This window comes from Malaclemys terrapin, chromosome 24 (assembly GCF_027887155.1).
Source record: "Malaclemys terrapin pileata isolate rMalTer1 chromosome 24, rMalTer1.hap1, whole genome shotgun sequence".
Taxonomy (NCBI): Eukaryota; Metazoa; Chordata; order Testudines; family Emydidae; genus Malaclemys; species Malaclemys terrapin.
Genome location: NC_071528.1, coordinates 4,175,012 through 4,202,511, shown reverse-complemented (window position 1 = coordinate 4,202,511; position 27,500 = coordinate 4,175,012). Strand labels below are relative to the sequence as shown.

The 27,500-nt window shown below is 57.0% G+C and overlaps 1 protein-coding gene across 2 annotated transcripts; it reads right to left on the bottom strand.

The window, feature by feature from the left end:
- MATK (megakaryocyte-associated tyrosine kinase) lies at positions 1-26,601 on the bottom strand. 2 transcript variants are annotated; one of them, XM_054013621.1, is made up of 13 exons: positions 26,387-26,601; positions 11,758-11,822; positions 10,781-10,894; positions 10,042-10,157; positions 9,080-9,299; positions 7,722-7,815; positions 7,362-7,427; positions 6,799-6,898; positions 3,352-3,436; positions 2,800-2,873; positions 2,127-2,322; positions 1,320-1,406; positions 1-940 (listed from the first exon to the last, which is right to left on the bottom strand). In XM_054013621.1, the coding sequence occupies exons 2-13, from the start codon at positions 11,764-11,766 to the stop codon at positions 758-760; spliced, it is 1,344 nt and encodes a 447-aa protein (XP_053869596.1). In that variant the 5' UTR covers positions 11,767-11,822; positions 26,387-26,601; the 3' UTR covers positions 1-757. The 2 variants fall into 2 exon arrangements, with proteins under 2 accessions (XP_053869596.1, XP_053869597.1); XM_054013622.1 differs by having other exon boundaries at positions 10,042-10,154.
- Between the last annotated feature and the right edge of the window lie 899 nt (positions 26,602-27,500).

Here is a 27,500-nt window from a genome sequence, read left to right as displayed (position 1 = left end):
AGTTTGGCTGAAGCCATGTTGGTGAATTTTGCCGAATCTCAGCTGGTCCCGATGACTAACGCACAGGCCAGGCAGAGGACAGTGGGACTCTGGTCGTTTTGTGCTGCTGCCACATTTTCAATCATTAAAACATGAGGGAAACACTTGGAAATAAACATCAGTAGGAGCCTCCGGAGAACTGAGTCCAGGTTCCAAGAGCCGGGGAGCAGCAGTTCCTCTCCACCCACCCATCTCCCGCCCCAGCCCCAGCCCCAGCGCAGTCTCTGGGCCCAGGAGACGTCCTGGCTACGCTGAACGTTTCCCAGCCTGGCAATGGGCCACTTGCGCTGATTGCAGGAGTGTCAAGGGCTCACATGCTCGAGCACCCGCCACAGGAGGGCGCTGCTGGCTTGGCGCAACGGGACACACTCCTCCCGGCCGTCTCTGAGCTGTGGTTTGTGGCGAGTGGACAGGGGGGCATATGGCCACCAGATTGTGATCCAGGGGGCCGTCTGACCAGACTCATCCTGAATGAATCAGAAACCTGGCAGGTCTGGTTCAGAACTGAGCACCCCCCCGGCGTGCATGTACCCACGGGGCACACGATGCCAGTCTGTTCCCAGCCTGTATGCGCTCTCGGAGAGCTGTGCTCGTGGCAGGGACATGCTAGGGCTGCCAGGGTAAATACGGGCCCTTTGGGACCAGTCTCTCAGCCTCGTGCAGGAGCAGGGAGTCGGCTGTTGTGGCTGTTGCGGCCCTGGGAGCAGAGCCACCAGGGCTAACTGTCCCCTATGTGCTTCAGCTCCTTCTGCAGCTTCTCAGTGAGCTTCTTGAAGGAAGGCCGCTTCCCCGGATCTATCTCCCAGCAGCTCTTCATCAGGGTGTAGAGGGAGGGCGGGCATTCCTCAGGGGCCTCCATCCGGTACCCCTTCTCCACCATCTCCGTCACTTCCTTCAGAGTCTTGGGGAGGGGAGGGAGGGGAGAGACCTGCTGTGAGATCCCCGGCTCCCTTTCTGCAGAGTAATGCCACGATCCACCCACCACCACCCGGGCAGTGCTAAATCCTGCCCACCTCTGTCTGCGTGCTCTCACCCACCTCGCGCCCCCATCTCCCCCTGTGACACAGCCACTCCTGCTGCACGGCTGCTCCCCACGGCAGCTCCGTGCCCCACGGAACAGCTGCTCTCCACGGCGCTGGTGTGCTCATGCTTCCCCCACGCCCAGGCACTTGGCATTAGCAAGACCTGAGAAATCTCATTTAACTGGATCCTTGTGCCATCCAGGCCTTAGCCCAGGGGTGGCAGGAGCCAGCTGGCCCCGGCCCAGGGGGAGCACTCACCATCTTGGAGTAGGGCGCCCGGCCGTAGGAGAACAGTTCCCACAGGAGGATCCCGTAGCTCCAGACGTCCGACTTGGTTGAGAATTTCTGCAGGGAATGTGAGGAAGGTGACGCCGCAGCAGGCAGCCACAAAGCCACGCAGGGCTGGTGACCCAGGCCAGGGATGGGGGGCAGGAGCCTGTATCCCGCCTGGTGAACGGCCTCGCCCCATTTCTGGGTGCTCCCGGGAGAGTGGCAGGGCCACACACTGGGGGATGGGCCCTTTGCAGAGAATCTCCTTGGCCGTGGCTCTAGTGTAACTAGATCTGGGTCTGTAACCAGATGTGACACAGCTGGCTCCACACAGGGCTGGTGCAGGGCTCGTCCCCACGGCAGCCCAGCGGGTGTCGCTTTGCCAGAGGCCCAGGCTGGCTCTTGGGTGTCTCCATGGAACCGGTTTGCCGGCTCCGCCTTGCTCCCTGTTCTCTGTGCACTAGCAATACCAGGATGCATTGCCACGCTGGTGCCACTCTGCACACGTGTCCCTGGGCACTTCGCCCCCTGCTGAGGCACGACAAGACAGCTGCACGGATTCTCCCAGAATGCACTGAGACGAAGCCGGCGAGGCAGCGTGGGGGATGCTCAGGCACAGGGAGATGCGCGGCTGCATGGGCACCACCCAAGCGCATTGCTCTACCAGGGTCAGACGCGGGTGTCATGGCCTGTGACAAATCTCACTTGGGCTTGCCAAGATGATCTGAAGGGCGGGAGCCCTGCGAAGGCAGGGCTGCGCCGAGTGGCCCTGCCAGTCCCCTCCCCATCACTCACATTATTTTTCAGGGCCTCCGGAGCCGTCCACTTGACCGGCAGCTTGGTGTCGTCTACGCCTTTCGGGTCCACCTTGGCCAAGCCGAAGTCACTCACTTTGGCCACGTTCTCCTCTGAGATCAGGATGTTGCGGGCAGCAAGGTCCCTGTGCACCAGCTTCTTGGACTCCAGGTAGTCCATCCCCTGGGAGATGTCCCTGCACGGCGTGGGCAGCCAAAACCAAGGGCACCGGGTGCATGGGGGGAGAAGGGATCAGCTCTATTCAGTGCCCATCTCCACACCTAACCGCCACCTCCGAGCCACAGACATGCACTTAGCCCCTCACTAAAGAGGACGACTCTTTGCTGCAGCCTGCCTGGGGCGTGCCATCCCTTTGCAACCTGAATAAGAGCATAACCTAACCCCAGCCTCCGACCTGTGCAGGGCCCAGCTCCACCACTGACTCACTGTGTGGCCCTGGGCAAATCACTTTCCCTTTGGGAAGTGGGGCAATGGCTGGGGCCTGCCTCCCTAGGGAAATGTGAAGCGCTTTAGATTCTCTAGGGGACAGAAGGCAAGGAAAGGGGCCACCTGTGATGAGGGTGGCCTTAGACAAGGCTTGTCCTGACTGCAAGGACAGAATTATCCCCTGCTTGGAGCATCCGGGCCACTGGGGGAAAGGTGCAGGACTCACAGGGCGAACTGGATGAGTTGCTTGGGCTGGAGGACGGATCTGCCGCGTGTCCGCAGGAAGTTGACCAGGTTCCCCTGCCGGAGGAGAGAGAAACACTTCTCAGAACCTGTCGCCTCTTGCATTAGCGAAAGGTTCTGCGCGGCCAGCCCCAGTGACAGGAGCCCTCTGGCCCGCTAGCGCCGCCCCCCAGCCATGCCTCCTCCCTGAAGAGCCTCCTTACTGCCCCACCTGCAGGATGAGCTGGGGGAACGGTCTCCACGGCCCAGTCAGTCCCTGGCCTCTCTGCGGGGGTTGGGATTGCAACGGGGCCTATTCCCCGCGAACTGCCCTGGGACCCACCATCTTCCCAGAGAGGAAGGGTTTCCAGTCCCTGCGGAACCAGGCCGGATCTGACCCTGCGGCCTAGTCGTGAACCGCTCTCCAGGCCAGGCCCCAGCCCCTGTGTGCCCGGGGGAGAGGGGTGCTGGAGAGGCGTCTCTGGGGCAAAGGGCCGGTCGGGGACCCTGGTTTGCTCTGATGCAGCAGGGCAGGCTGGGCCCGCGACAGTCTCACCTTGCTCATGTACTCCATGACGATATAGAGGCCGTTGTGCAGGATCACGCCCAGCAGCCGCACCAGGTTTTTGTGACGGACCTTCCTGGAGGAGGGAATGGCCGCGTCAAGGAAACGCCCGTCCAGTGCCGGGTCGGGGGGAGGGCTCTAACTACATGTGGTACGCACACTGAGAGAGCCCCTGGTTGTGAGGGAGGGGGACACAAGGGAACCCCCCCACACACACGCACAGCCCCTGGCCTGCAAGGGGGGGGGCAAGGGGAATACACAAACACACACCCAGCCCCTGTCCTGTGAGGGAGAGGGACACAGGGAATGGGGCTGCGAGGGAGGGGGCACAGGGAATACACACACACACACACATGCAATCACAATCACACACATAAACCCAGCCCCTGGCCTGCAAGGGAGGGGGGCATGGGGAATACACAAAGACACACCCAGCTCCTGTCCTGTGAGGGAGAGAGACACAGGGAAACCCCCCCCACACACACACACACACAGCCTCTGGCCTGCGAGGGAGAGGACACAGGGAACACATGTAACCCACACACTTCCTGTGTGGGGTTCTGTCCCATCTAGTGGCACCGAGACCACTTAGAGAGAGAGAAAACGAGTCTCCCCTACAGCCTTAGCTACCAGCCAGTTGACTCTTAGCTCACGCGGTAGCAGCTCATGCCCTAAGATCCCCGGTTCAATCCTGCCCACCACCAACGAAGGTCTGTCAGCGTTACACACACACAACAAACGCTGAGCTGCTACAGCCGAATTCTGCACTGCAGGGGGACTCTGCAGCGGGCTCCCTGGCGTGCGACTGCAGCCCTTGTTCTCGGAGGGGTGAGAACCCTTCAGACTCAAGGGGTGTCGTTAAAGGGAACCCACACACAGCGGTTGAGTCAGAGGACACCGGGCCCAGCAAACCTCCCAGATGTCTCTTCCTATTTAGGAATAAGCCCAGTTCACCCTGCCCTGCGTACGAAAGGCGACGTGGCATTCCTCGGACTAACCGCTGGACGCAGTCACTCCACACCGGGCCAGCTCTGGGTTTTTACAGGGCCTGGACCTTCTGCCAAGCTGTGCACCGTACAGGGGAGGCCACCCATGGAGAGTTTGGGGGCTGCTAATGCTTGTGGGGGCCCCCACCTGGGCTAAGCTGCCTGCACTGGGGGTAGCTGAACCCCTTGTCCTAGCCATCAGAGCCCTCCACAATTTACCCCACCCGCAAGCTCGCCTGTCTGCTCTGCCAGCAATGGGAGGGGGGCACAGGGCACCATCGCCTGGCTCCCCAGCAAGCACCCTGGTCCTTCCCTCTCACAGGAAAAGCTGCCAGTCAAAACCTGCAAAGCCACCACTTCCCCCTCCTCCAACCCACTCGCTGTGGCTTCTACAGGCCTCTGCTCCGCAGGGGCCGACGTGTGACTGCTGCTCCCACCAGCTCGGCAGAGTGCACATAGCTAATCTGTAGGGAAAGACCCTCTTCGTTCTATTACCCCCCCCCCACTCCCACACCCCCACATGGAGACCTGTTGGCAGTGCCCCCCGCAGCTCCCTGCTGCTCTCGTCCCCCGGCTAGGGCTTGTCTCTTATACTCGGAGCTCTTCCCACAGTAGGATTGCCAACTTTCTAATCCCACGAAACCGTATACCCTGCCCCGCCCCTTCTCTGAGGCCCTGCCCATGCCCCGCCCCTACTCTGGGGGCCCGCCCCCCACTCACTCCATTCCCCCTCCCTCCGTCACTCGCTCTTCCCCACCCTCACTCACTTTCACCCGGCTGGGGCAGAGGGTTGGGTTGCGGGAGGGGGTTGCGGGCTCTGGGGTGGGGCCGGGGATGAGGGGTTTGGGGTGCAAGAGGGGGCTCTGGGCTGGGCCAGGGGGTTGCGGTGTGTGGGGGTGAGGGCTCTGGCCGGGAGTGGGACTGGGAATGAGGGGTTTGGGGTGCAGGAAGTGGCTCCATGCTGGGCCAGGGAGTTGGGGTGCGGGGGGGGGGTGCGGGGTCCCAGAGGCACTTACCACGGCTCCAAGGAAGCAGCCGCCAGGTTCCTGCGGCCTTTAGGCACATGGGCGGTCAGGCGGCACTGTGCAATGCGCTCTGCCTTCCCAGCCAATGAGAGCTGTGGAGCCGGTACTCGGGGTGGGGGCAGTGGAGCCTCCCTGGCTACCCCAGCACCTAGGGGCCGCAGGGACCTGGCGGCTGCTTCCGAGAGCAGTGTGGAGCCAGGGCAGGTAGGAAGCCTGCCTTAGCCCTGGGCCCCCACTGTGCTGCTGACCGGACATTTCACAGCCCAGTTGGTGGTGCTGACCGGAGCCATCAGGGTCCCTTTTCGACCAGACGTTCTAGTCGAAAACCGGACACCTGGGAACCCTGTCCTACAGTCACAGATCTTACGGGCAGAAGGGACCGTTCTGATTAGCACACAGGCCCGAGAGCCTCGCCCAGTCAGTCCTGCATCCAGCCCATACCTTGTGGCTGAGCTAGAAAGACACATCCAGCCCTGATTTAAAGACTGCAGGAGATGGAGAGTCTGCCGCATCCTTGGCAAGTTATTCCAATGCTTCGCTAACCCCACTGGCTTACTGCTAGTCTGAATCTGTCTAGCAAGTTTTCTCTTCGGGCAGGGGCTGTCCCTCACTACGTGTTTGTCCAGTGCCCTCACGGGGGGGGCTCTGGCCAGAAGGAGGCCATCACAATATAATGTAAAAAGGAGTCAGAATCATATTGAAATCACAGTCACTGTAAATTATTAGTAATTATTACTGAGGTTCATTATGAAAACACACAATCTCGCTCACAAACACACACAGCTCCCAGTCTCACAGAGGAACGCCAGCTCTTCACAAGGCATGTTTGCTGGTCTAGCTACTCCCTTGAGGGGGGTGTCGACTCATCTAGATCAGTGTTTCTCAACCTGGGCATCAGGACCCCCAGGGGGTCGTGGGACAGCTTTAGGGGGGTTGAAAGTGCAGGGCCAGTGTAAGGGTGTGGCCAACAGGGCAGTTGCCTGGGGCCCCACATCACAGGGGGCCCCACAAAACTAAGCCACATGCTTCAGCCCTGGGAGCCGGGGCTCGGGCCTCAGGCTCCGGAAAGGGCTGCAGTAGTCTGGAAAGGTTGAGAGCCATGGTGCTAGACCAGCAAAGCGCGCCTACACGCTGGCCAAACCGCACTTTCGTCAGCGTAGCTTATTCCAGCCCCCTTCCCCCCCGCCCCCCGTTAGATAAGCTCTCCTAGTACAGAGGCTTAGCCCCCCAAGCAACACAGCTCTACCAGCACAAGTCTGCATGTCGGCCTGCTCTCCATCTCCCACGCACAGCCCCCAGCAGGATCCCTGCATGCTCGGTCATCCCCTGCAGGCTGCCCGTGCCCCTGCTCCCTGCCCACGGGGGAATCCGGCAGAGCACCGGGGGGCAGCGCAGGGAGCGCCCGCCCAGCCTTCTGGCTCACTTACGTCATGGCAGCAGTCTCAGCGAGAAAGGCCTGGGCGGTGACGTCGCACTTGATGTTCTTCACAGCCACTTTCTGCCCCATGTAATCTCCCTGCAGGACGGCTGCGGGGGTGGGGAGAGAGGGTGGTCAGGTGCCAAGCTGGCGGCCCCACCCCGGCGAGGGGGAAATGGAAGCAGGGTCTGGGACAGGGAGGGCACAGCTCTGAGTAGCCCATCCACATCTGGAGGAGGTGAAGGGAAGGGGGGGCGACTCCAAGGGCGAGTCCCACCTCGGGGGTCCATCATGGGGTGGCTCCTAGGGGCCTGGTATGCACGTCCGCATGATAACTATCCCCCCAGTCCATCCCAGCCGCGAGGCCCTCTCTGCTTAGCCCCCCATGGCTCCCACTGGGCATGCTGATGGGAGCAAGGGGGTGTGCCCAGCGCTGCCCGGCTGTACAGAGGGACTCAGCTGCCAAGGCTGCCCACCCAGCCTGCTCCCCAGAGCTCAATCCGTGCACTGGGTGGGCAGGGCCTCATGCCACCTCAGGATCCACCCCCTGCCTGGACCGACCTGAGCACTCACCTCCGAATTCTCCTTCCCCAATCTTGTCTCCCAGTGTGAGGTGCTGCAGTTTCAGTAACCAGCCGGCTGCAGGCGAGAGGACAGTGGCTAGTTACAAGGAGCAGAGCTGGGTCTTCCCCCCACGTCAGGCCTAACCCCGATCGAGGCCCCTCCGTGAGTTGAGTGCGAGTTTCACACCCCATAAGCTCCACCCAGCTCAGCCCCGGCAATGGGCTTCCTTGGCCGGAGCTCCCGGCTCTGTCACTCGAGAATGTTGGACCCTGGGGATTTTACCTCCCCCCCAAAGTCCCAGCCACTTGCCCTAGTGTCCCCGACCCCCTTCACTCCCCACCCTGCAGTCTGCAGACAGATCCCTCATACCCTTGGCCAGCTCCTCCTCAGCAGACTTCATCCCGGGCTTTGGTTTGGGTTTTACCAGCTTGGTGCAGATGGCCCCCTGGTCCTTCATATAGTGCTGCAGACAGACAGACAGACGGAGTTACTCAGGCTCACAGCTGCTGCCCAGTAAACCTGCTGCACCCTACAGCACAGCGTTATGTCAGCCCTACCGGGCTGCTCCGGCCCAGGGTGCCTCTGCCACTGAGACCCGCCAGAGAGAGCAGGACTGGCAGCCCAGCGGGTCCCATACCACCCTCCCCACTCTGCAATGGAGCTGGAGCGGCTTACTGTGCCGGAGTCTGGGCTGCTCCCTGCCATTCCCTGCAGGGGGCGTTGTTGAGACTCTGTGTTTGTGCGTGCGCACGCACAGCAGACCCCAGTGACGGTGAAAGGGAGCTGGGATGAGCTCATCACAAAGTGACCAGTAGGGGGGCGCTGTACAGCCAGGACAGCTCCTCTCCTAGCCCCACCTCCACTGGGAATGCGCTGCCACCCGCCCAGGCCAAGTCCCTACCAAGCTCTCTAACCCAGAGCAGGAAGACAAGACTGGCCTGGCCTGGCCAACAGGGCCTTGGCCAAGGCTGCAGGAGACCTGGGTTTGATTCCTGGCTCAGCCACTAGTGCTCTTGGGCAAGTCACTGAATGTGCCCATCTGTCAATGGAGATCTGCCCCCTGCCACTCGGTGGGGCTGGGTATAGGCAAAACGGCTCAGGATTGGCACATGGGACTCCTGAGGGCTATTCCCAGCTCTGTGGCTGATTCACTGTGCAACCAGGAGTAGGCCACTTCCCTGTTTCTCTGCCTGTTAGGTAGGGATAAAAATACATCGCTGCTTCGCAGGGCAGGGCTTATTCCCCAAATGTGGGTGTCAGCAGCCCTGGGCTGGGAACTGATGCAGAAGGCCTGAGGATGACTGTTAAGAAATAGCAGATTCCACTTCCTTCCGCCGGGTTTCAGCAGCATCTATATTTAGATCGGGCGGTTTTGGCTGACAGCTGCCGCGCAGCCTGGGAACAGAGCACTGAGAAGATAGGGAGGGGCCAGCTGGGCAGTGACCTTCTCCCGGGGCTGTTGGTCTCAGAGGGGGTGGGGAGGTGGGCGGTTGGCTGGATGCAGTGCAGGAACAGCTCGCCCACCGCCCACCGCTCCCTCCCCGGGATGGAGCATCTGCTTGTCTAGGTTCTTATGCAGCCCCGGAGCTGAGCCCGGGTGCAGGTGGGCCTGATGCTTTTGCTCTGGTTAGTTTCTTTGCCCAGTGGAGCTCCCTATTGACTCCAGGGAGCTGTGGCTGCGCCAGTTGCCACGGGGGGCTGGGACCCTGGGTAGGCGTCCCGCTGACCTCGATCATGTCAATGAGGTTGTAGAAGGAGATGGAGGCGTCGATGCTCAGCTGGTTCTCCTGGTAGATGACGCGGTAGTGGATGACCTCCTTGCCGAAGCTGACGCACAGCACGTAGTCCCCGGGGTGCCGGATGGACTCCCGCACCAGGAAGAGCCCGTCCTCAGGGGGCTGGAGCGCCTGCACGGCCTCCACACCGGAGATCTTCCCGTGGAACCAGCTGGGGGACAGGGAGGAGAGGGCGCCTGAGAGGAAACACGCTACACGCGCTAGGGAACCGACCCCAGCTCTGCACATGAGCAGTACGGTGGAGACCCCCTCGCCCCTCCTGAGCTCCCTCCCATCCTGGGAAGTACGGGGAAGGGGTGGGAGGTGAGCTGCTCCTGCACTACATCCAGCCAACCGCCCACCTACCCACCCCCTCTGAGTGCCACGCTAGAGACCAACAGCCCCAGGAGAAGGTCACTGCCCAGCTGGCCCCTCTCCCAGCCAAAGCAGGGCTGACCCCTGCTCGCTCCAGTCTGGTGGGGGGGGGCACTCCAGGGGAGGCCCACGTAGCCAGACATCCAGCCTGTGGCTAGGGCCAATCCTTGATGCTTTGGGGGAAGGGCAAAAAGCACCCACAATGCACCTGGCCAACCCCATGCAGCTGACTATGGAGCGGGGAATATCCCCTTCCTGACCCCTGCAGTGACCAGCACGCGGCCTGAAGCCTGAGATTCAAGCTACCCCTACATCAGCCAGTAGAGCTGTAAAATGACCCGGTCTCCCCCATTACTAGACGTGACCTGAGCCATGGCAAGACCCATGGCCCGGGCATGGCGTTAACTCCCAGGTGCTCTGGGTGGCTGTGGGTGCCAGCTGACCTCAGCCAAAAGTGGGAAGGAAATCGGTCTCCTTCATAACGCGAGCGCACCCCATGCCACAGTGCTGGCGCTGCCAGCGGGCTCGGCCGTACTCACGGCATCAGGCTGAGCTTGGGGTCGACGCGGATGGCTTCGCGCTCCCGCACCGAGCTGGCCGAGAGCAGCCCCTCCTCGCCGGTGTCGTGGTGTTTCGCTTGGTACCAGCCTTTCTGCTGAAGGGGAACGTGGTGGGATCTCGATGCCATTGGCACTTTGGGGGGAGGGGTCTTACTCCCCGGGGGAAGGGGCATCTGGAGACAACTCCACTAGCCCACCCCCAGCTCTCCTCGACCCCCGACTCCCTCCACTGGCGGGTTCTCATTGCTGCTCTGACGGGGGGGGGGGGGGGGCAAGGTGGGAAGGGAACGGTGTGGAGGGGCGAGGTCGGGGGGGACGGACGGTGGGGTGGTGCCAGGTGGGATCCTGCCATCCTAGGCTAAATCAGAGTCTGACCCTGCCGGCTCTATACCCATGCTCCATGGCGTGTGTTACAGCAGGTCTTCGGGGCCCATGCGGCTGGGGGCCAGGCTCTGCACACACACGGCTAAGGAAAGGGGGTCCCTGCCCCACAGAGCCCCCTAGAGGGAGGCAGAGGGCTTTTGCCCCATTGCCAGGAGAACGTGGGCAAGCAGCCGCTGCCCTTTCTGCGGGTCCCTTCACAGCGGTTTGCCCTCAGGAGCCGCTCCTCCCCCAGTGCCCGTGCGCCAGGCTGGAGCCAGCCGGCCTAGCCCTCTGGGCTCGTGTCCCGTGCCCTGCGCCCAGCGTTCCCCATATGCCTCCGCGCCGCCTGGCTCACCTCGCAGATCTTGACGATGGTGACGATGTCACCCTTGCGGAAGGCGAGCTCGTGGGCTTTGGGCTTGGTGTGGTCGTGCTTGGTGATGCACTGCGTTCCCGGCAACCAGCGTTTCTGTGGCAACAGGGGGTGGCATCAGGGCAGCTGGCAACAAGCCAGGGCTCCCCCCTCTTCCCCTGGCAGCTAGACACGAGACTGTCGCCCCTCCAGGTGAGTGTAAGGGGCACGCTCTAGGGGCTGGCTGAACCCCCTGCAGGACTGCAAGGGCGAGACAGGCACCTCCGCGCTGTGACTTTGGGGCACTCCCCACCCGAGCTGCACAGCTGATCAATGGGCCAAGCAGGTATGACACAATGCCAGGTATTGCCGGGCAAACAGGTGCCAACTAGGCAATGGCAGAGGGGCATGCAGGCACTGTAGGTTAGCTAGGAAGACAAGCAGTGTCATGCCAGATGGGATCAGCTCCCCCAGTGCCAGTTGCTGCAGGAGAAGGGCCGCGTAGCCCCATTAAGGGACAACGGGACAATTATCTTGGCCCATGGTGGAAGGTTCTTCCTTGCTGGCCCCAGGCAGATAGTGGCTGGTTTATGCCTTGGAGCTCAAGGGAATAGATCAGACCCTGACACCGGGGGGTTCCATGAAGGAGGAGTGGAGGGGCTAGGCCCCCCATGCATTTGGAGATGGTCCCAGGGTACAGCCCAGCCCAAGGGCGGTGAGTGGGTGAAGGAGAGGAGGGGAGACCTGCGAGTGCATGGGGGGAGGGAGTTAGCGGGATTTCACCTTGGGGTGTCACATTCAGTGATCAGTGGTGCCTGCACAATCTGCCCCCCTGTGTGGCTGTGTTCCCCAGGCTGCCCATTTGCATGGGCTCATGCACACTACAGGCACCCGGGTTTGAAAATCCAGCCCTCCAGGAAAGAGAAAGTCAGCCACGCTCCAGGGACCCTGCGAGGGCTGGAGCAGCCTGCACCACTTACTGTTGACATGCTGCCTGGCTCATCAGCGCATCCACAGCTGCTCTGGGGAATCCAGCAGCAATCACCTGGGAGGAGACAGAAACGGCCATTGGTCTCTGGGCTGCAGAGAAGGAAGGACCGCAGGGGCCAACCCTGTCTCCACTCTGTTGGGGTTTTCTTGTTCAAAGAGAAACTGTCAAGCAAACATTAGAACAGCTGCTGCGCTCCACCCCAGAAGCAGCTGCCTTTAGTCTGGGGTGAACTGATTCCCACTGTGTCGTGCAGGTGTGAAGAGCTTTGGGATCCTTCGAGGTGTGGACATGGGCGATTACATGTCACTGTTATTATTAGCAAGGCATTTTCCCCTCTCAGCACCACAACTGTCCATGAGTGTCAGTGTGAAGAGGTGTGTTCACACCTGGCAGGTCTGAGCTGAAGGTGTTTATGGTGACAACCGTGAGCCAGCGTCTGACCCAATACCAGGTGGCCTGGGTAAGGTTGTAGCAAGATGCTGATCTTTGTGACAAATGATCACATGGCCTAACACAAGCCTGGTAAACTGTCCAGCCACCATCACACAAAGTCCTTTCAGACCAAGACGTGGTCCCTCTACAGCTCCTTCCCGCTGACAGCCTCCAAACACATCCCAATCATCCCTTCATTACCCCCAGCTCCTCCTGGGCCTCCCCAAGACGGCAGCATCCCAGCTTTGCAGCAGGATTCTCAGGCACTCGGCTCTGGCCCATCTCTGATCCCACTGAAGGCACTGAGCGGCTTCTCCCTGAGGCCAGCTGGGAGCAGCCCCCGCCCCTCCCCCCCGAGCTGTCTTGCCCAAGGCCACCCAGCAAGTCAGTGGCAGAACCAAGACTAGGACCTGGTCCCCCTGGTCCCTCTGCTGTCCCCACAAGGTCACATGCTTTCCTAGAGCCCGGACTAGACGTGACGAGCCAGGACTCCCCTGCCCTGCTCTAACCACTAGGTCATAGAGTTTAAAGGCAGAAGGGACCCCCAGGCCATCCAGCCTGACTTCCTGGAGATCACAGGCCCCCACCCCCACCCAGCCCCCGCACTGACAACAACTGAAACGAGACCAAGGTATTACAGCCCACAGGAAACTAGACTGGTCTGTGCCACAGACACCACACAGGAGAGGCCGAGGGGCCCCAGTGCCCGAGGCCCCCGCAATGGCAGGGAAATGAGTGAGAGAGACCCAGAGAACCCTGACAAGTGACCCGCACCCCCACGCTGCAGAGGCAGGTGAACCGTCCCCCCTCCCCTCCCAAGGTCACCGCCAGCCTGACCTGGGGCAAAATTCCTCCCTGACCCACACTGGGCGATGGGTTAGTCCCTGGGCTTGGGAGTAAGGGCCAGCCAGCCAAGCACCTAGCTAGAGAGAACATCCAGTGCCACCTCGGAGCCCTGTCCCTCCCCATCCAGTGCCACCTCAGAGCCCTGCCCCTCCCCATCCAGTGCCACCTCGGAGCCCTGCCCCTCCCCATCCAGTGACCCGGCCCAGCCCTGCCCCTCCCCATCCAGTGACCCAGCCCAGCCCTGCCCCTCCCCATTCAGTGCCACCTCGGAGCCCTGCCCCTCCCCATCCAGTGACCCGGCCCAGCCCTGCCCCTCCCTGTCCAGTACCCCCTCGGAGCCCTGCCCCTCCCCATCCAATGACCTGGCCCAGCCCTGCCCCTCCCCATTCAGTGCCACCTCGGAGCCCTGCCCCTCCCCATCCAGTGACCCGGCCCAGCCCTGCCCCTCCCTGTCCAGTACCCCCTCGGAGCCCTGCCCCTCCCCATCCAATGACCTGGCCCAGCCCTGCCCCTCCCCATCCAGTGCCACCTTGGAGCCCTGCCCCTCCCCATCCAGTGACCCGGCCCAGCCCTGCCCCTCCCTGTCCAGTGCCACCTCAGAGCCCTGCCCCTCCCCATCCAGTGACCCGGCCCAGCCCTGTCCCTCCCTGTCCCTTGACCCGGCCCAGCCCTGGCCCTCTCCATCCAGTGACCCGGCCCAGCCCTGGCCCTCCCCGTCTGGTGACTCGGCCCAGCCCTGGCCCTCCCTGAGGCTTCAGAGGAAGGAGATAAAAAACCTCACCACCAGTCCAGCCCTGTATGCGGGTGTATGCGGGGGTGGGGGTCACTGCAGGTGGCCGGCTGAAACCCAGACGCATGAACATTTAGGAACTTAGGAAGAAAAACAGAAGTGGCCCCCGAGCTGCTGGGCCCTGCCCCCACCTGGGCTCACACACACTTTCCCTTTTCTCGTTTCTGGGCGGGTCAGTTCTGTGCATGGGAGGAGGGTGTGGAGCCCCTTGCACATCTCTTACATGGCCCCTTCCCAGCTCAGACCATGCCGATGAGCTTTTCCCTAGAAACCCACCTCCCAGAACGAGCAGGGTTTTTTTCCTTTCAAGAAACCTTTTCCTTCCGTAACTGGTCACAGCCAGGCACTCAGGGCTTCACTGCGAGCTGTCGGCAGTGCAGTCACAGAGGGCCCTGTTTACACAGCAACTAGACCCCCGCGGCTGTGTGACAGTGTTATTTATCCACAGGACACTGCCAGACAACTCAGGCTTGCGGGGTTTGGGCTGAGGGGCTGTTTCACTGCTCTGGGCTCGGCCTGGAGCCCGGGCTCTAGGACCCTGAGAGGTGGAAGGTCCCAGAGCGGAAAATGTGGTTTCACAAGCAACTTTCTGCTTCACACCCCTGAAGCTGCAATTACACCTTCTTTGGTTGCCTTGCTCCAGAGCCAGGGGCATGAGCACTTAGGCTACCTGGCTGCCAACAAGTGAAGTCTAAAGAGAGCAGATCTGAACCCACGAAATGCTGCAAAGCTGGCAACCCAGCTCCCAAGGTGATGGCCGTGGAATCGGGGCCGTCGGTACAGATTGCTTGTCAAGAGTCTGTGTGATCGACACCAGACAGATACAAACTCCCCTGCTGGGAATGCAGCAAGGGGATTATGGTAGACTCTGCCATCTGCTTTAGGGGGATGAGTAAGTATTGTCCCCATTTTGCAGATGGGAAAACTGAGGCACAGTGGGGACTTGTCTAATGTAGCAGGCGCTGTCACTGGCTGAGCTGGGACAGAACTCAGGAGAAGCTGTGCTCAGACTGCTGACCACTCCAATTGGGCCCCGTCTTCTCCTCACAGAAGGGCCCGACGCGCTCACCTCACTCTGCACTGGCAGTGTCCTGTGGCCAGGCAGGAGCAGAGATGGGAAGAGAACTCATGGCTCCTGACTCCCAGTTCCGGGATGTCATAAGAACGGCAATGGAGGGCCAGACCAATGGGCCAGCTAACCACATACCCTGGCTCTGACAGCAGCCAGTGCCAGGTACTTCTGGGGGAATGAACGGAACAGGCAACTTCAAGTGATCCATCCCATAGTCCAGTCCCAGCTTCCGGCAGTCAGAGACTATGGACACCCAGAGCATGGGATTGCGGCCCTGACCAGCTTGGCTAATAGTCATTGATGGACTTATCTCCAGGAGCTTTCTAATTCTTTTTTAAACCAAGTTACACCTTTGGCCTTCACAACATCCCCTGGCGACGAGTTCTACAGGTTGACCGTGCACTGAGTAAAAGAGAACTTCCCTAGGTCTGTTTTAAACCTGCTGCCTGTACATTTCATTGGGGACCCCCTGGTTCTTGTGGAATGGGCGGGGTAAATAACACTGTCACATTCTCCAGTTAGCAGGAGAGAGGGTGCTGCAGTGCACTGGGCTGCGGCCACTGGCCTTTCACCATTGTCGGCCACAGTTAAATCCTGCCTTAGAGAGTACAGCAGTGCCATGAGTCCAGTGCTCTTGAGTCTCATATTTCCTCCACAGCAGCTTTCCCGCTTTTAAAGGCAAGTTGGCCTTGTGACTAAGGTAGTAAGTAGGACTCAGGAGCTCTGGGGTCAAATCCTGACTCTGCCACAGATGCCCTCTTTGACCTTGGGAAAGTCACTTACCCCCTGATTTCTCATCTGTGCAATGGAGATAATTGTCTATTTAGACTGTAACTTCAGGGGGGCAGGGACTGTCTCTTAATAAGCAAATACGTGACGTCTAACAATGCCACATTGATCTTGGCTGGGGCATCTGGACGCTGTGGAAATATAAAGAATACATCGGGTACTAATTTGGCAGTTGAGTCTCTATTGAACAGCTTCCCTCGGTCCCTTTCCAAAGCTCTCCCGGTCATTTCGATGCAGCTAAACACTATGGACCAATTTCTAGCTCATCATCTGGTGGCAGCACAGGCACGCACGCACCATTTGGGGCAACTGGCAGTGCCAGCAGGGAAGGCTGGAGCATCACCTGGTCTGGAGTTACCGTAATGACCAAGAGAGCAGCAGAGAAAGGCAATAATTGCCCTAATTTAATCCCGGCAGGCCAGATGAGGCTGATTAAAGGCCAATCAGAGCAGCCTAAAAACAGAGAAAAACAGCTTGGGAGGTTGAGTGGAGGCAGAGTTTAAACATTGGAAGCTTCAGGCAGCTGGACTTGAATGCTGGGGACTCAAACTGGGGTTTGCTGGTCTTGTTCTTGTGCTTTGGTGGATGGCCTCTCCCAGCTCTGCCGGATAACACTGGAGCCGCTCTCACAAGAGAGAAAAACACCTGGGATTTTTGCTTGGATGCAAGCCGGACTCCTGCTGATTGGGCCAGTGGGGAGCCCTGCATCTGAGGGCGGGTCAGGCAGAACTGTGACAAGCTGCTGTAACCAACTGCCCTTGCTGGGCCCATGTCACAGGTGGTTGGATGCACCATTTGCCTGAACACTCACACCCCGCCCAGACAACGATTTTGGCAAGTCATTTCTTTTTAAATGGGATCATCCAGGCTCAGCGGAAGATGAGCTAAGATCCTGCTGCCCAAAGAAGAGGATATCATACTGGGCAAGAGGCGTCACCCCGCCACAGAACTACACTACAGAGAAAATGCAGCTATTTCTCTGAACCAGGGCAGAGTGGGGAAGTCAGCGTGGGCGGTGCTGACACCCTCCTTCTCCTTCATCTTAGGTCAGCCTGGGAAATCTAGAAGTGACCATTATGATAACACAGACCAGAGAATGGCCCCTGGTGCGTCCGGTATCCAGCCCCTAGCTTGTAGTTGAGCTAGAGGGTATCTTTTAGAAAAACACATCCAGTTTGGATTTGAAGACTCCACCACATACCCTGGCAAGTTGTTCCAATGGTTAATCAGCCTCACTGTTAAACGTTTGCACCTTATTTCTAACCTGAATTTGTCTAGCTTCATCTTCCAGCCATTGGATCTGGCTACAGAAATATCCTGTTTGTAAACCCACAGTAATTCCCTTGACGTTCATGGAGTTATTCCTGATTTATGCTACCATGAGCGGGACTGGATTAAGGCACTAGGCCAGCACCTATGTCTCCAGCTCCTGGAGTCCTGTGATTACATCAGAATGTCAGCTTTAAACAAGTAAGTTTCGAGCCCTGAGAGCAGTGAAGAAAAGATTTAAAATATTTACACTCAGGCCATGATGCAGTGATGGCTGCTGAGAGCCTGAGACCATCACTCTGAGAGGGAGGAACTGCCTCATGCGTTTCAATGGGCTGTTAACTCCAACACCCATGGCTCTGGAGAGCATTGCCAGCTCCACCCTGGCAGTGGTCCATCTGCAGCAGCAGGACAGGAATGCAATGGGCCCAACCCCCCACCAAAGCAGAGAAATATCCACAATCATGAAATTTTTAAAAATAACACGTTGTAAGTTCTTGCCCTTCACCTTCTGGTTTCTGAGCCTTTCACTCACACTCGCTTCATGTTTTCAAGCTTTTCTCCACAGCCGTAAGAGCTAGAAACTTACTTTTTTTGAAAAAAGAAAGCCGAGATTCCCATATATTCACATGACTCCAAGATCTGGGTCTTTAAGAATAACACTAAATGTTGTGAGACTTGAGTTAGTCATAGGTGCTGGGAACACTGGGTTTGTGCCCTGATTATCTCTGTCTTCCCTGTAAAGAAGGGCCGAAAGCTTTTCAAGTTAGAAACGTAAAGCTGTTTTTTTTTCTAGAAGACTTGATGGATGACTGGAGAACTGACAGACTCCAAAGAAGCAAAATGTCCTGATGGACTGAGGGGGAAAAGTGATTTTTGTTCACACTTTTTGTTTCTGTTAGTGCTGATTGAACTCGAATGCCTGAGGTTCAGTGCGCCCCACTATCAATCTAATGATGGTCTGAGAATGTGCTCCATTCCCTCTTGGAGTTCTCCAAAGAGACTCCAGCACAAACAGGGGAGACAGTTCTGATATTGCTATACTAAAAGCAAGCCCTTAAAGGATACATCCCCCTCCCGCACCACACACACACTTTCGGATCTGCTATATAAAGAAGCAAAAAAGGCAGGGTGGGGAACACAGTCCTAATTTCTTCTCCCCTTTGCAGGTCACCTATAAAACGTCCCTGGGTGTGTACAAACCCAAACCAACACTGCACATCTGGAAGAGGGTGCAGCAGGTGCAGCAGGACATAGTTTCCCCCATTGGATTCATACACTGGCACCTTAAGGTGACAGCCCCCCCCCCCCCTTTTCATTTCCAGGAGGCCAGGCTATGGGTCTCCTGCATCTGAGCTGCAGGGGGGTAGGGGATAAAAATAGCAGCATCTTTTCAGCTGAGCACGTGGGAGGTCTTTTTGAGTTTGTTTAAAGAAATGTTCCTGCAGATGAGGTGATAGCAGCCCCTCTTCTTCCTCTTTTGGGGGGAAGTCATTTCTGGGCAGCACAAGTGGCAGAACAGAGTGGGTTTTCTTTGTAATCTCAAGGATCGGAATCTTTATTGCACCAGACCCTACTAACACTTCCTTGTTGCCTGCTATAAAATGAAAAGCAACAGGAAGAGATGACTGCAGATCTTTCAAGGCTAAAAATAAGCACCAGGTGGCGATTTGTTCATTTCAGAGGCAACATTTGACCTAGAAACAGTGTGGGTGTCTTTGTTGCGACTGTCTGTTCCTTAGTCATTTTAGTGCCTTTAAGTTCCTGTGAAAAGCGCCAGGTGGGTGGATGTGGAGAGGGAATCCCCATTCCTCCCCAGAGCCGGGACAGCGTGAACAACAGCAGGGCCAGCTTCTCCCTGCTCCACCAATCGACCCGAGCCTGGGTCACACTGGGTCAAACACATTAACTAACAAAACCTAAGACACATGGGTCACACTCAGGCCAGGAGGAAAGTGAATCTTTAACCCATGTTGGCTCCCGGGTGCTAAAGTGCTAGTGAAGACTAGGCAGCTGTAATTGAAACACGGTAGCTGGTCAAGGTAAATCTGAGATGGGAGCCCAGGTTTTATCTTGATCAGCTCACACAGCCTGAAACCATCATCTGCCTTGTTTTTACTGGCATTTTAACATGTTAAAATACACCATTTCCCCGAGTCCAGAGCAGGCCTGTAACTGACCAGCAGCCACAGTGCCAACTAGGCAGGGCTTAATTTGTAAGGAAAGAGGTGCCAGGGCTTAAGCAATTAGGTGCCAGGTGTCAAGCAATTTTTTGATATTCATAACTGACAGCTCAGAGGTGCCGGGGCTCGGAACCGCCCGGCTCAGAGGTGCCGGGGCTCGGAACCGCCCGGCCCGGAGGTGCCAGGGCTCTGCCCTGGCAAGCCCTGGCACAAATTAACCACTGCAGCTCTGACAGTGCGAGTCGACACTGAGCCAAGTCCCGTTTTACATCCACTCCAGCATAAAGCAATCCCTAGGCCGGACGAGCCCCAGGAACAGAAGGGCAGGGAGCAGAGACAGAAAGTTCTCCCTTGGCCCTTCTGCTGAGGCTGCTAACAGCAGTCCCATGGGCAGGGGAGGATGTGGGGATGTGGCCCCTGGGAACGGCCTGAGATAGACCCAAACTTGTTTCACCTCAGCCACTGAGCCAGCCGGTGGCTGCTAATAGCCTCTGGCTAGTGCACAGCTGGGGCAGTGAGAGGGAGAGGGGAAAAGCTCGGTAACCCGCCATTCTCAGTGGCATCAACCATCCCTCCTTCCCTCCAGCAGCATCTGCCTTAAGGAGAACTGCGGCCTGGCGGGCTAATGGGAATGAGAGGAAACGGAAGGTTCCTAGGTATGTAGCAGAGCTTCACTTTGAGACAGGGTCTCTAATATCTTCATGGACAACTGTGCTTGCCAAATGGAGCCCACGTGGCTCTCTGGCCTAGAGGCCGCACACTGCTAGGGTTACCATTCGTCCGGATTCTCCCGGACAGGTCCGGCTTTTTAGGTTAAAAATAGCGTCCGGGGGGGGGGGGGGGGGGGCATTTGTAAATATCTTAAAATGTCCGGCATTCTCCCCCCCTGCAGAGCACGGTGCAGGTGATAGGGCGGCCGGCTGGATTGAGCCACGAGCATGGGGCTCTAGCAGCCAGAGCGTCTCCTCCCCTTCCCCCCTCCTCTCCCCTGCAGCTTCAAATCACTGGCCAGGCGGCCGGCCTCCAGCAGTTCTTCCCTCCTCCTCCCCCTCCCCCTCCCCTGCTGCCCAGCGTGCCGCTCCCTGGGGAGAGCTGGGGCACGGCTGTTCTAACCTGCTTTTGCAGGAGGGAGAGAACCGCCCCACAGCAGGGAAAACAGAGAGTTTAGCTCCTGTCTGGAGCCCAGGTGTCTGTTTCCTCGCGGGGCGCTGGTCATGCCCTTGCTGGAACGGAGCGGGGGCAGGGGGAGGGTGACTGCGGGGTACTTGACCGATGGAAAGGACGCCTGGCAGCGGTAGCCGTGCCCAGCCTGGTGCTAGGCGCTGGGAGATAGATTTTGGGGAAGATTTAAAAAAACAAAGCCCCAGACAGATGATGGTTAGAGGCCTTGGGGGGTCGTCCCCCCATTAATGTCTTCTGAAGTCTCCCCACCCCCAGGCCCTCTGAGCCAGTTGTGGCTGTGTCCAGATGCCCCCTGGAGTGTGCTGCGGAGCGGCACGGTAAGGGAGCCAGGGGGTTGGAGAAGGGGCAGGGGGGTTCTGGAGAGGGCAGTTAAAGGACAGGGAGTAGGGGGGGTTGGATGGATTGGAGGTTCTGGACGGGCCTGTCGGGGGCAGGGGTGTGGAAAGTGGTCGGAGCAGTCAGGGGACAGGGAGCGAGGGGGTGTTTGGGAGTTCTGGGGGGGGGCCGTCAGGGGGCAGGAGTGGGGAGAGGGATCGGAGCAGTCAGGGGACAGGGAGCGGGGGGGTAGATGGGTTGGGGGTTCTGGGCGGGGCAGTCAGGGCACAGGGAGTGGTTGGATGGGCGTGGGAGTCCCAGGGGGCTGTCTGGGAGCGGGGGTGTGGATAAGGGTCGGGGCAGTCAGGGGGTAAGGTCCTAGAGGGGCAGTTAGGGGCGGGGGGTCTCAGGAGGGGGCAGTCAGGGGACAAGGAGTGGGGGGGGGTTGGGGATTCTGAGGGGGGCAGTCAGGGGGCGGGAAGTGGGAGGGAGTGGATGGGGGCAGGGTGGGGGCAGGGCTAGGGCAGGGCTCTCCCCCACCCCCGCCGTGTCCTCTTTTTTGATTGTTGAAATATGGTAACCCTACACACTGCTCAGTCAGAAGGCAGCAGGGCCTGCCAAGCTGGTAACAACACCCGTCACCACTGCTGCAAAGAGGAGCAGGCAGATGAGGTAACAGACAGTGGCTGTTCCCAACCATCCCAGGACCCAATCAAAGGCAGGGCAGCAGAGACCAATCCATCCAGTGCAGGGAGGCAAAGAGTGAACCAAACACAGCCACATGCACCCACAGCAGAGCTTAGTACATATGCCATAGGCGCTGACTCCATCAGTGCTCGGGGCTGAAGCACCCACAGAAAAAAACTAATGGGTGCTCAGCACCCACCAACCACCCCCGATCAGCTGTTTGGTGGGCAAGAGGTCCTGGGGGGAGGGGGGGAGCGGGGGTGGGAAGAGGCAGAGTGAGGGCAGGGCTTCAGGGGAGGGGCAGAGCGGGGGCAGGAAGAGGCAGGGTTGGGCCTCAGGTGTGGGGGTGGAGCAGGGGGAGAAGAGGTGGGGCAAGGGTGGAGCCCTGGGGGAAGGCCTTGGAGCGGAGCGGGGGTAGAGCATCCACCCGGACACAAGAAAGTTGGAGTCTGTAACATATGTCACTTCAGGGCTGCTCCCCAGTCACTCCCCACCGTGCTGCCTGGCTTCCCTCTCCACAGCATGCCCCCCTCCCAAGCCATCTGCTCCCTGGGAGGGAAGGATGGTTGTGTGATTAAAGCACAGAGTGGAACCCAGGAGACCTGGGTTCAATGCTGGTTCTGCTAAAGACACTCTGGGTGACTTGGGCATGTCACTTATGCCCAGATCCTCACAGGCACTTAGGTACCTAATTGCAGTTTATTTCTATCGCAGTTAGGTGCCTAAATACCTTTGAGGATCTGGCCCTATATCTCTGGCCTCCCCCAGGTGCTAGGACATGCTCAGATCCTAGATGGGATGTGGAAGAACTGAGGTAGATACAAATTGAACAGTAATAAGTCACCAGGCCCAGATGGTATCACCCAAGAAATCTGAAGGGACTCACGTATGAAATTGCAGAACTACTAACTGTGGTATGCAATCTATCACTTAAATCAGTTTCTGTACTAGATGACTGGAGGATAGCTAATGTGGCGCCAATTTTTAAAAAAGGCTCCAGAGGCAATCCTGGCAATTACACGCTGGCAAACCTAACTTCAGTACCAGGCAAATTGGTTGAAACTGTAGTAAAGAACAGAATTACCAAACACATAGATGAATTCAACATGTTGGGGAAGACTCAATATGGCTTTTGCAAAGGGAAATCATGCCTTACCAATCTATTAGAATTCTCTGAGGGGGTCAATAAACATGCGGACAAGGTGATCCAGTGAATATCATGTACTTGGACTTTCAGAAAGCCTTTGACAAGGTCCCTCACCAAAGGCTCTTAAGCAAAGTAAGCTATATCGGGATAAGAGGGAAGGTCCTCTCACAGATTGGTAACAAAGGGTAGGAATAAAGGAATAAAGGTTGGTTTATAAAAATAGATAGTTGGGTCCCCCCAAGAGCTGTACTGGGCCCAGTGCTGTTCAACATATTAATAAATGACCTGGAAAAAGTGGTAAACAACGAGGGGACAAAGTTTGCAGATGATACAAAATTACCCAAGATAGTTAAGTCCAAAACTGACTGCAAAGAGTTACAAAGGGATCTCACCAAACCAGGTGAATGGCCAATAAAATGACATATGAAATTCTGTGTTGATAAATGCAAAGTAATGCACATTGGAAAACATGATGGGGTCTAAATTAGCTGTTATCACTCAAAAAAAGAGATCTTGGAGTCATCATAAATAGGTCTCATGAAAACATCTGCTCAATGTGCAGCGGCAGTCAAAAAGATAACAACGTTGGGAATCATTAGGAAAGGAATAGATAAGACAGAAAATATCATAATGCCTCTATATAAATCCATTGTTACATCCACATCTTGAATACTGTGTGCCGTTCTGGTTGCCCCATCTCAAGAAAAGATATATTAGAATTGGAAAAGTACAGATAAGGGCAACAAAAATAAATGGTGTCAAGTATCAGAGGGGTAGCCGTGTTAGTCTGGATCTGTAAAAAGCAACAGAGTCTCCTGTGGCACCTTTAAGACTAACAGATGTATTGGAGCATAAGCTTTCGTGGGTGAATGCCCACTTCGTCAGACACATGAAATGGAAATTTCCAGAGGCAGGTATAAATATGCAGGCAAGAATCAGTCTTGATTATGAGGTCAGTTCAATCAGGGAGGGTGAGGTGCTCTGCTAGCAGTTGAGGTGTGAACACCAAGGGAGGAGAAACTGCTTCTGTAGTTGGATAGCCATTCACAGTCTTTGTTTAATCCTGATCTGATGGTGTCAAATTTGCAGATGAACTGAAGCTCAGCAGTTTCTCTTTGGAGTCTGGTCCTGAAGTTTTTTTGCTGTAAGATGGCTACCTTAACATCTGCTATAGTGTGGCCAGGGAGGTTGAAGTGTTCTCCTACAGGTTTTTGTATATTGCCATTCCTGATATCTGACTTGTGTCCATTTATCCTTTTACGTAGTGACTCTCCAGTTTGGCCAATGTACATAGCAGAGGGGCATTGCTGGCACATGATGGCATATATAACATTGGTGGACGTGCAGGTGAATGAACCAGTGATGTTGTAGCTGATCTGGTTAGGTCCTGTGATGGTGTTGCTGGTGTAGATATGTGGGCAAAAATGAATGGAGGGATGGAACAGCTTCCGTATGAGAAGAGATTAATAAGACTGGGACTGGTCATCCTGGAAAAGAAATGACTGCGGGGGGATATGATTGAGGTCTATAAAATCATGACTGGTGTGGAGAAAGTGAAAAAGGAAGTGTTATTTATCCCTTCGCATAACACAAGAACCAGGGGTCACCCAATTAAATTAATAGGCAGCCAGTTTAAACCAAACAAAAGGAAGTACTTCTTCACACAATGCACAGTCAATCTGTGGAACTCATTGTCAGGGGATGCTGTGAAGGTCAAAAGTATAGCTGGGTTCAAACAAGATAAATTCCTGGAGGACAGGTCCATCAAGGGCTATTAGCCAAGATGGTCAGGGATGCAACCCCATGTCTCTGAACCTCTGACTGCCAGAAGCTGGGACTGGATGACTGCAGTTGGATCACCTGTTAATGACCCTGTTCTGTTCATTTCCTCTGAAGCACCTGGCAATGGCCACTGGTAGAAGACAGGAGACTGGCCTAGATGGACCATTGATCTGACCCAATATGGCCGTTCTTATGTTCTTCTGATGTTCTTATATTCACAGGCCTTCAGGAACGAGCAAGTCAATTGTTTTTGTCATTCACCCTCCCCACTAAAACCAAACCAAACCAGAGCCAGGGTCAAGGAAAGAGCTGGTTACCACAGTCACAAGCAGAAAGTAAGCCGGTACGGTCCAGTACGGCGTACCAGTAAGGAAGTGGCCGCCAGTACACAGCCGACCATACCGGCAGGGTCGCTGATGGGGAGGGCGGCGAAAGGGGCAGCTTCCCCCAGGCCCTTTCAATCGCTGCCAGAGCACCAGGGGGCGCAGGCCGGGCAGCCCTGAAGGGCTGGCTGCAGGAGTCTGGCCCCAGCCCCACCCCTTCCATTCGAGGACCCGGACCTTCCAGGGGCCCAGAGATGGCCCCCCACCTTGCTCAGAACCCCTGCTGCCCTGCGGACTGCTAAGTCCTTTAAGTTACTTTCACCCCTGGTCACAAGTGATGAATGAAGACGTGGCAGGAACCAAGCCTACTGAAAGAGGCACACAAACCACCCACGAGGCTCACCCCGTCTACCAAAACAGTCTGTCTGATGGGACCCGGCTATTGATCCCACTCTCCCTTCCCCCTCTTCCATTCAGATGCTCTCCTGGAGGAGGTAAGCGGAGAGCTCGCGTGCTGAATGCTGCTCTGCTGAACCAGAGGCAGCAGGCAGAGAAGCTGAAAAGCAGCTCTTGCTACAGCATTTAGAAAGTGCTGAAGCGTTACACACGGTGAGCTGACAATGATGCTCTGCACTGGCTCCTAGATAGCAAAGGAGAGGAGCTCTGGCTTTGGGCTTAGTCCTGCACCAGCACGGGGTGGAGTAGCTGGCCTTACAGATCTTCTCCATTCCCCGCTCTAAGGCTCCATGACATAGGTACTACGGATGCCCAGCAGCGGCTGGTTTTGCCATATCAGAGCTCCTTGTGGCGCACACGTTTGCAAGTGACTACCACGCTGGAGAAAGTTGGCTGCTGATCAGCCCTGGGAATCTAAAGTACCAAAGAACAAATTGGAGGGCAAGTTTCCCCACCCAACTCGGCCAATGCATCTTGTGAGCAAGGGTCGATGCAGCCACTGCTAGGCTGAGAGAAACGGGGGCCGTTTTGATGATGCAAATGCAAATCAAGCTCATTCACAGAAGTCAGCACCCAGCTTATTGGGAGGGTTAAAATTGGTCATTTTGTTCCCCTGCCATTCCCGAGCAGTGGGAAAGGCCTGACAGTAAGTGTGGTTCTTTGAGATGTTTTGTTCAGCTGGGACTTATGCATCCCAGAAGTGGAATCCGCATGGACAAATATTTGAAGGAGAACCATCCAGATTATAACCCTCTTCAGATGCTCCTCACAACCTGCAGTCACGCCCAATCTGACCTAGGGGTAATGGGGAAATCCTTCTCCCGCCCCATAGCTGTTCCATCCCATTTTAACTGGTTTTGATTGCCGTAGCCTATGGAATTGAGAGTCTCTGGCATGCCCCAGGAGATATCGAAACATACTCTAGGTTTCACTTCTTGGGCCAAGCCTCACGATGCCACCCTCCCTTCCCACTGTCACAAGTGCATTGGGAAATTGCCCCGCATTCAGAAAAGTCCGGCTGGTTTGCACTGCCCTAAGCATGAGTGCAAAGAGCAGCCCCTTCTGCAGAGCTAACGGAACCCAGAGTCGCATGCACAGCAGCAGAAGAGCTGGCACCTGGGTTGACAGGTTGCAGGAACTGGCTGTGTTGCACACATGCCTTTGACACACGCCCCAGCCTCACTTACACCTATCCAGCCACACTGGTACTTTGCTATTTATCCCACTGAGTGCAGCACCTGGAACGTTACATGTACTCTTGTCTTCATGTCTGTCCTCCTGGAGGGGAGAAGGGAAACACATTACCCAGCCACAGCTATTGCATCAGCCAGACCTCTGTACTTACCTCCCTGCAGCACCCATGCAAAGCCCTTGGCGTCCAAGTTGTTGCAGGTTTGCTCGCAGCCAAGCCCAGACTTGAGTCCCAAGATTCCTGGAGAATAAATTCCCAGTTCAAATGGCAGAGCGGAGCTTTACCTCCCGCGCAACAGCATTCACCGAAAGATCCACTCCGAGAAACTCACCTCAACTTTATTTCCTGATTTCTCTTCTGGTCTGGGCTGCAGAGGCAGTGCCCTGGAGGTCCTAGTGCCTGCTTTCTATGCAGCCAATTTTAACCAGAGAGGAGTCATTCCTTGATGACGCTTTACCCTGAAGTGACCTTTGCCCCCTTGCAACACAAGTCCACATCCCCACCAGGGAGCGGAACATTAACAGCTGGCTGATTTGAAACCACACAGGAGCTTATGACACCGAAAGCAAACTAACGATCAGCTGATAGAAGCAGAGAGTGAGTTATTGCTCCCCCACCACCTTACTTGTAGTGGTGCCCACACAGACTGCCCAGCCAGTGTGCACAGCATGTGCCAAAGCGAGAATTAGTGAGTGGCAGGGGAGATTTTGAATGTTTTGGAAGGGAAGTGTGGTCAGACCACGGGATTCTTGAGTTCTAGCCCCACCCCCATCGCTGGATGACCAGTTCTAGCTCCAGCCGCAGTGCTGGGTGACCTGTTCTAGCCCCATCGCTGGGTGACCTGTTCTAGCTCCAGCCCCATCGCTGGGTGACCTGTTCTAGTCCCAGCCCCAGCGCTGGGTGACCCGTTCTATTCCCATTCCTGGGTGACCCATTCTAGTCCCAGTCCCAGCGCTGGGTGACCCGTTCTAGCCCCATCACTGGGTGACCCATTCTAGTCCCAGCCCCAGTGCTGGGTGACCCATTCTAGTCCCAGGCCCAGCGCTGGGTGACCCATTCTAGTCCCAGGCCCAGCGCTGGGTGACCCATTCTAGTCCCATTCCTGGGTGACCCATTCTAGTCCCAGCCCCAGCGCTGGATGACCCGTTCGAGTCCCAGGCCCATTGCTGGGTGACCCGTTCTAGTCCCAGCCCCATTCCTGGGTGACCCGTTTTAGTCCCAGCCCCATCACTGGGTGACCCATTCTAATCCCATTCCTGGGTGACCC